This window comes from Pterocles gutturalis, unplaced genomic scaffold, assembly GCF_000699245.1.
Source record: "Pterocles gutturalis isolate BGI_N339 unplaced genomic scaffold, ASM69924v1 scaffold36952, whole genome shotgun sequence".
Taxonomy (NCBI): domain Eukaryota; kingdom Metazoa; phylum Chordata; class Aves; order Pterocliformes; family Pteroclidae; genus Pterocles; species Pterocles gutturalis.
The window spans coordinates 27,528-36,297 of record NW_010111604.1 but is presented as its reverse complement, the minus strand read 5'-3'; the positions used below and the strand labels follow the sequence as shown (position 1 = coordinate 36,297).

General features: G+C 46.3%; 1 protein-coding gene across 1 annotated transcript in view; it reads left to right on the top strand.

The window, feature by feature from the left end:
* The window catches only part of LOC104462007 (histone deacetylase 4-like), a gene marked incomplete at its 5' end in the record, with an annotated part of 39,053 nt that overhangs the window by 6,310 nt on the left and 23,973 nt on the right, over positions 1–8,770 (top strand). The window contains 3 exons of the mRNA XM_010073781.1: positions 6,462–6,569; positions 7,097–7,152; positions 7,791–7,878. Of these exons, the coding sequence (XP_010072083.1) occupies positions 6,462–6,569; positions 7,097–7,152; positions 7,791–7,878 (252 nt within the window). The remainder of the gene's footprint in view (positions 1–6,461; positions 6,570–7,096; positions 7,153–7,790; positions 7,879–8,770) is intronic.

Here is an 8,770-nt window from a genome sequence, read left to right as displayed (position 1 = left end):
TAGGGAAAATTTGGCCATTGTCCAAAATTGGCCCCAGCATGTGAAATGTTTTGCACTTGGATGTGCTGTGGTTGGGTTTAAGCGTTGAGCATCTCCTTTTGGGGTAGGAGAGACCTTCGGTGGTGTCCCGAGGTCCTTTCAACCCTTTGGAAGTGTGAGATTGGTGCAGAAAGCTGGCTTAGCAGCGTGGTGTGTTTGTTGAAGGAGTAGAGGGAAAGCCATCGTCTTTGTTGGTGTGTCAGTTCTGTGAGACGAGTTGTTCTTGGTTTGATTTGCTCTGGGAAACTGTTGGAAGAAGCTCTATAGTGGGATCTTAGCTGGGGCCACCGAGCACGCCTAGCAGTCATAGATAAAAACCGAATTATTTTCTGCAGCAAAGAGGATGACAAGACATTTTTGAGATGTGTGTAATATCTTCCCCCCGCCCCGAGGAAATCAGAAAGAAAAAAAAAAAAAAATTAAAAATCAGAGCCCAGGGTAAAACATCAGTCATGAAGAATGTTTTGTGTGAGAGGAGGTGTAATGTGAATCTGAAAAGTTCTGGTGTGTGAATACTGCTGGGAGGTTGAGTGCCTGCGATGGTGTGATGAAATTATTTGAAATTGTTCTAGCAGGAGAGCTGAAGGGGTGTTTTTCTGCTGTTGCTTGCAGGCCGTTTGCGGGCTGCAAGGTGGCCACAGAGCTTGTTTGAGTGATGGAGTTTTATTTCAACTCTCCCTTGTTCAAGATTGCCAGGCTGGCAGAACATTGCTCATCACCGAGCAGTAACCAGTCCCTGTTTTATCTTTTTCTTACAAGTTGAGAAGGTTGTGGGGGCTCCAGTCACTTGGTACTGGTGAATATTTTCCAAATGGGGAAGGAACACAAGGTGCACGTGGTGATCAGAGCACCTGGAGGGACATCATCTTGACTACCAATGGTTTGCAGCCCAGGTTTGAAGGGGAAGTGATTTATTTCAAGCAGAGGTTTTGTTTTCTCTGACTTTGTCACTTAACGATAAGCACAGTCCAGGGGATGCTTCGTGGCTCTTTGCATTCGGCTCACGGCAACACTAGACAGCTTTCCAGCTGGCTGGCTGCTTCGGAAGGAGGGCTTTTCCTGGAGAGCTTGATACTGGTCTGCCAAATGCTTTCCAACATAACGCCATAAAGAAAAAAGGAAAGGAAAAAAAAAAAGTTTTCAAAAAATAGTAGAATAAGATGGGACCAGTCCTCTTATGGGTTTATTACTGGTTAGAAGATAGGAAATAGTGGTGAGAATGTCAATCCCCCAGAAATCTGTGTATTCACTGGAACGTTGCAGTGCGGGGAGGGGCTGTAAGTAAATGTCCTTTGCTTGATGGTATTAAATATATTTGGGGTCATCAAAGCAAAAGCTGCCTGCAAAGAAATACAGAAACGAGGAACTAAATGTAATAGTGAGGTAGCACATTAAAGTCAGTGGTGGATGCAAAATAATGCCTGTGGGCAGGAGGGACACTGGCCTGGAGCAGGTGAAAACTGAATGATTGCTGTTCATTATAATTAAAGATCTGAGGGTGTCAGATAAAATTGTGTCTGGAAAGCTTGAAACCAAGGTCTTTTTCTGCAAATAATTAAACAGGGCAATTCCCTTCCTTAGGGGATGTTATGTTGATTAAAATAGATGGGTCTGAAAGGCGATGCAGAGCAATTTATGAGGGAGAAGCTCATGAAGAGCTGTTAAGCTCCAAGAAGAAGGATGAAGTCTAGAGCTTGGGCAGCCGTGAGTTGTTCTTACAGCAAGCAAGACAAAGAGCGAAGGAGCAGGAAAAAGTTCAGAGCCAATCACGTCATCACATAATAGCTTCCAACCTCTCTTTAAAAACTAAGTTGCAGTGTCTTGAAATCAACGAGAGAGAGGGTAATTTTGTTCCTCGGTGCTTGGAAACTCTTGTTGATTTTTATTTTTCTTCCCTCATTGCTTTGCTTTATATGAAGAAGCCGTCGCATCTCTGTAGCTGACGCTAACAAACCTCCTCCCGTCTGCAGATGTCTGATTGCAGCGGGAGAGGAAGAAAGCACAGAAGCACTTATATCAACAGATGTGAGCTCTGATTTAAACAACGGTAATTTATTCCTGCTCATATTCAGCAGCATCTGCAAGTGCAGTATGCAGTATTTTCACTCAGGACGTTGCCTTCACTTCTTTGCAGCACACGTTCTTTTTTTAATGTATGACTTCCATGCACCAGAGCATTACATAATCCGGGATAATTAGAAGGAGATTTTGGAGAAAGGAATTTGAGCTTTGAAAATCTGCAAAATAGTTCCAGCGTACTTACGTCCAAATTCTTCAAAACACTCAAAGACTTGATCTTATGATAGCTAATAACTTTATTTTCTTTTTCTGTTCACAGTCTCAAAATATCTGAAGATCTAGGGCTTGAAAAAATGTTCTTAATGTTTTTTGATCTCTTCCAGAATATTGCATTCTGGGTTTTGGCTGTAAGGTCTTGATTAGAGTGTCTAAAAATCTTTACCTGTGCAAGCAAAAGTACATTATCACAGAGCCGAGACAAAGAAAAGGATTTCCGTGGAATGTAAATGAGAAGAGACCAATTAGCAAGTGTTAGAAGAACAAAATGCGAGCACGGTTATTTAATCGGTGCTTTAGAGCAGTCGGAGACGCGGTTCGGTAAAGAACTCGCTGGCAGCACAGACGGTGGGTGCTGCCGGTGCCTGGGCGTGATGATGAGCAGTGATGAAGGAAGAGCAGAACTCCTTCGCTCCCCTCTGCTCTGCAGAGCCTGGAGCTGCTGTGCAACTTGTTTCTGCCTGTCCCTGTCTTGAATTTCTTATCTGCATAGCTCTTCAGCTCAAGAAAGTATTACAATAATGAAACCTTTATAAGAGCCTCTTCATTTTGTTTTTAAATAGCCACACGTTAGTATATAGGGTAGTATAGAGCGTGAGTGGGGACTTCATCATGTATATTAATAAAAATTTCAAGTTTATAAGGAAGGAAAAACTCTCTCAGCTTCATCCTGAAACATCTTAGACACTCCTCATAGAAGAGAGCCTACGTCAAAGTGTTGACCCTTCCTCTTCTGCATTCCCTCCACATTTTCTAACACATGCTGCAAAGGTGAAGAGCCTGCAGCAGGTCCCAGGCGCTGAAGCCCCTCTCCCCACCTCGAAAGGAGCCCTCTCCTCCAGAAACAGCAGCTTCTGCACTGGGATGAGCAAGGCACTAATATGTGCTGAGCAGCACAATCCCTCCTCATCCACCAGTGGCCGATGGAGAAGACTCATTGTCTCTGACACACTCGTATCCTCCAGCTCGGGAGGCAAAAAGAGAAATAGACGCTGTTGGATCAACACAAGGGAAGAAATAATGCTTCCTCCCTCCGTAAAGTCCTTCCAGATGGTAAGGCTTGATGTGTTGTCCCAGCAACAACTCCTGTGATGGCAGCTACATCAAAGAGCTCCAAGGCAGGGAAAGCCAAACAGCGTCTCCCCTGTAATGAACTTCAGAATTTAGGAATGATGGAGGGGTCAACAGCAGCCCATGCACCAAACAGCAGCAGCTTCAGAGCCGGGGAGTGGTCCAGCTCAGGGCCACATTAATAATGTTTTCCAGCACGGCAGAACCTACACCCCCCTGCCGCGGGGCGCTGATGGCTTCGGTGGGACTGTTCAAACACTTCCAGTCGCCCAGATGATGAAGTGCTGCCTTGGAGTAGGGCCCAGTGGGCTCCAGACATGCGTTGCAGGGAAGGTGGCTGGGGGTTAAAGCCTTATCTTGGAGATGTTTGCACGCAGGATGGGGTGGTGGAGAGCTTGTGGGTGGCAGTGGACATCTCTGGATCCTCCTCCTTCTGGGGAGCTAGGCAGGGGCATGGCAGAGTCCTTGAGATCAGCTTCTCAATCACAGGTGGAATGCTTTTTTTCTAAGTGCTTAATTTCTTTCTGCAGAAATAACAATTCTTTAAAACCATTCTGTCTTGACCTTCTCGTTCTTCTTGAAGTGCTGCCAACACCAGTCCAAGTTCTGCAGGCATCAGAGAGCCTGAAGGTGCCGGCGTTGGGCTCAGGCACTGGGGACTTTTGCGGCTGGCACGAACAGATGTCTGAGGAGATCTGAGGGTCTGTTGATCCCTTAGGTAAAGCTGTGCTTAGGACATGTGAATTTGGGTTTTTTTGTATTTCCATTCCTCTGGTGCCTGATGGTGAATGAACATGGCCCCCAGCAATTCTGCATCCATGGAAGGGGACTGGTACTTGCTGTGGCAGGGCAGAGAGGGAAGCTCCTTGCTGCTGGTGTCCTGCAGCGTTTTCTTTGAAGACCAAGAAAGATGGGTTAGCTATGTTCAAGGTGGGTTGGATGTGAGCAAAGATGGGTTAGATACGTGCAACGATGGGTTGGATACGCTCAGTCCAGACTGCGCGATGCCGTTGTATGTCACTTGAGCAGAGCGAGGCCAGGAGCACTGGGGCTGGTTGGCTCTTAGCAAAAGGCAAGTAGATGTTTTCTGTTGTTTAAACCAGGAGTGTCTCCTGCTTGGAGATGCTGGGGGGAGAGGATCCGAGGATGAAGATTGCTGGATCCCATGAGTGAATGTCACGGTGTCATCCTGACTGCGAAGCAGGTTGACCATCTCATCAGGTTTTTACAGGTGGACCCAAAGATGGACCCTTGCAGAGCACTGATGTGGCTGGTTAGTGAGGAGGAGAACCAGCTTGATCTTCTTCCTACCTTGCTAAGGGCTTTTGGAGGGACATGGTCAGATCAGTCCCATCTCCAGCACACGTGCAGTGCAGATGCAGGACTCCTGGAGATGTCCTGCAGAACTGACAACCCATCATACTTCTCTTTCCATGTTACTGCCCAAATTTATGGGGGTCCAGGAGCCCTTGTACCACAAATAGTCACTGTAGGGTTTTTCCATTGATGTGGTGGCTTTCCCTGGAGTCTGAGACAGCGCATGTCTTGGCAGAATTACCGTACAGACATGGCTTTTTGGTATTCTCCAAATGCTTTCTCGGTTTACCGTGACTTCGGAAGCATCCTCAGGGTGGATGCTGCCAGAAGCCGTCCCTGATAACGGGCCTGGGATGATGTCCATGCCTTCAGCACAGCCACGAAAGAGGTGGATCCATCTCGTGTGGGGCAACTTGCATCTCCCCGCAGCTCAGTGAGCAGCCCGGATGCCAGACAAAACAAATAATCTCTTTCTTTCCTTCGCCTTTGCCATTGTTTCCATAAATACGCTCAGCGCGGAGTAAAATGTGAAAAATAGCTGGTGATCCTTCACATGGAGAGTTACATTGATCTCGTGATGTTCCCAGGCAGCCGACACGGCCTGACATGGGACAGTCCCAGCAGTCTGGTTTTTGCAAAGGCAAGAAGCAAACAAGCTTGGCTTTCATCGCTGCGTGCAAGACAGCCGGGGGTGCAGCGGAGGAGATCCAGAGCTTCAGCCTGGAAACAGCCCCCCGGGAGCCATCCTTCCCCCACTGCTCTCTGCAGAGTCGCCAACTGAATGGCAGTTAAAAAAAAAAAAAAAAAAAAAAAAGGAACAGGCACTTCATTGGGTGTCTGCAAGCTAATCTTGTCTTTGTATGGTTTTGGGGATGAACGTGGTAAAAGCCAACGCTTCTCACTTTTTGTTGAAATGAGGACGTGATCGGTATAATAGTGCCATGGGGATGTCTGCAGAGTGCCGTGTCTTTGGCCTGTTTGCACATTTTCAGGGGGAAAATACAGAGGGTGGTGGGTCCTGTCGAATATTTAGCGTTGAAGGCGATGTCTGTAGTTAGCAGCTAGATGTTGAAGGTCTGTTGTCAGCTTTGATGAGACGGGGTTGATCTTATGGTTCCCTAGGGAAGCTGCTGTCAGCGTAACCTCACCCTGGCAGTCCTGGGCAGGCAGCTTTTAAATGGCCATCATTAAACAGCCTCCTTTATTGGGATTTGATTTTTTTTTTAAAATTTTTATTTTATAGAATCATCTAATGGTTTTGTAAACCACCTTATTTCATCTGGGATCAATTTCCTCCAGCAATTAAGGAGAAATACTGATACCATGGTGTTGGTTTGAGTATTGGTAGGAGACAGCTGCAGATTTACAGTGCTTGAGATGCTGAGTTTGCTTCTCTGGTACGGCACGGACCCTTTAGCGTTGCAGAGCTGTTGCAAATGGTCATCTCTTGAGTGCCGTTTGGTTGGATGGACGCTCGCTAGCGGTGATGTTCCAGCCATCGGTGGGGTAATGACCATCTTCACGTGCAGGGCATCGTGGTGACAGCAGTCCCGGCACTACTGAGATCACTTCTGCAATTTCAAATTAATGTATTTAAATGGCATGCATAAATATGCATTTAATGAATAAATATTCATTTAATGCATTTCTGCATTTAATGTTTACAAAGAACTTCTTTATCAAATGTGGGTCTGTGGTTCCTGGCTGTCCTAACCGTGGTTCCTACGTGTCTCTGGTAGGTTGACAGTGACACAATTTGGAACGAAGTCCACTCGTCCGGTGCCGCTCGGCTAGCCGTGGGCTGCGTCATTGAGCTGGTTTTCAAAGTAGCCACCGGAGAGCTGAAGGTTGGTATGAAAATAACACGCGGCTTTGATAGAGGCTCGGCTCGGGGCTGTGTTGTGCAGGAGGTCCAGTTAGCTTCGTTTTAATGGCACCATCTGGCTTTAGTCATAAAAATCTTTGAGGATATCAGCAAGTGAACAACAGACTCCTGGTGAATGTTCTTACGCGCCGATTAAAAAGAAGAAAGAAACCAGAGCAGCAAGTGAAATCGCTGTTCCAGTGTTATCTGAGGGGCTTGCTCTTGCCTTCAGCTGGGCCAGCTCGTTTGCTGTTTCACTGACCTCATGCAGAGTATTTTTTTTTTCCCCTGTATGAAGGGAAATGCTGTACCAAAATTCTTGTGGACTTTCCCCCCAACTCCAAACCGAGCGAGAGCATCATCCCATGTTCTTGTGAGAAAACCATTGAGAACAACCACATAGTTCCCTAGCAGAACTAACACTTCTGGCTGCACCCCTCTTTGTGTGATAAACCTTCCTTTCTGTGGCACTTACTCGTTTTCTTCTCTTTTGTGTGTGTGTGTGTATAGAATGGATTTGCTGTTGTTCGGCCACCGGGTCACCACGCAGAAGAGAGCACACCCATGTAAGTATGTCTCTGTGCTTTGTCGGTTTGCTTCGGTCTTCGGCTGTTGCGTGATCTGCAGCTGGAAAGTAGGCAGGTAGTTTGTGCGGTTATTATTGCAGATTTCTGACTTACTGATACGCAAGAAGCGATGATATTCGTAACTCCCAGTAATTCTCTGGAAGAGGGCAAGATCCTGCTTCGTGCTTTTGGGTGGGTATTTTTTAGTGAGGAAAACAGTGCTTTGAAAAAGCGCTGATGATTTTATTTGCTTTATTCTTGGGAATTGTTTTAAATTCAATGTTGACGGCTTGTGCAGTGTGAGGAAAGCAAGGGCAGGCAGCTCATAGTAGTAACAGCACAGGTAACTGTCCTGGGGTCACAGCACTGAGTTAGGAGAGTGGCTTCACAACCCCATTGCAGCTTGTTTGGGCAAGTGTGAAACCTTCCCCGTTTGCTGAGAGATGCTGAGACACCCGTGTGGCTGGTTTGTGTCTCTGATTTCACATCCGTGCATCTTCCAGGGAAGAAAGAAGAGTGAAAGCAAAGAAGTTTCTTTCTGCTGTGTCCTATCTAGATGGTAAATGCGTTAGGACCAAGGAAACGTATACCTTACACCTGTCCTCTTCCTCTTGTCCCCCTTCTCTCATCACCTCCAGGGGTTTCTGCTATTTTAACTCCGTGGCAATCGCAGCCAAGCTGCTCCAGCAAAGACTGAACGTTAGCAAAATCCTGATTGTGGACTGGGTGAGTAAATGCCAGTTCTTACCCTTCAGGAGAGCAGCTGGAAATTCTTCAGGGTTTTTTTTTTTCCTGCAAGGGCAACCCTGGCTTTTTTTAAGTCAGTGAAAAAAATGTTGCCTGTGGTCTGTAAGCCAAAATCTGTTGTTTAAAGTGTTTTAATAAAATTTTAATATTTCTTACAGGGTCCATAGTTTTCAGTATAAAATTGTAATTAATAAGCAGTTGCTTTCTAAAACAAGCCCGTAACACAGTCTCGAGGATGGATAACTGCAAACCATGCTGGGGGTTGGTTATTTTTTTTTATGAAGGTTTTATGACCTTAACTGTTCTGACCCGCCCCAGCTTTCTTTTCAAGAGAGGGACAGGCTGGCTGGCACGGCTTGATCCTTGGTCTGGATGCTCGGTGTCCTGCCTCTGGGCCAGCACGGCCTCCACGCGAGCAGGCAGGCAGTCAAAAGCCGCCTCGAATTTGGAACAAGACAGTGAAATACTCTGCAGACAGCGGAGTTGAGAAAAAGAGCTTGTTTGGGATTTTGCTGTGGCATTGTATAGATCTACAAATCTGATTGATTTGTGTAGCTTGAAAAAATGCTCCCAGTTGATTTTTATAGATTTAAAAAATGTATTTATGTGGCTGTGAAGGCATTTGAGTTGGTGGCTATCAGGCAAGAGTTTTGATTAGATTGCCACAAACCTCCCATGGGCGAGACCCCCAAGTTAAAATGTTTGTATTTGTCATTTTGACCTATGGGGTGGGGGAACCTTTTCCTCCCTTCCCACCAATGGTTTTTCATGGCGGGAAGGGGCATTTTGAATACCCATCCTGTTACACACTGCGTTTCTGCACCGAGTGGCAATGCAACAGGGGAGCTGGGCAACACGTTGGTGTCGTTTC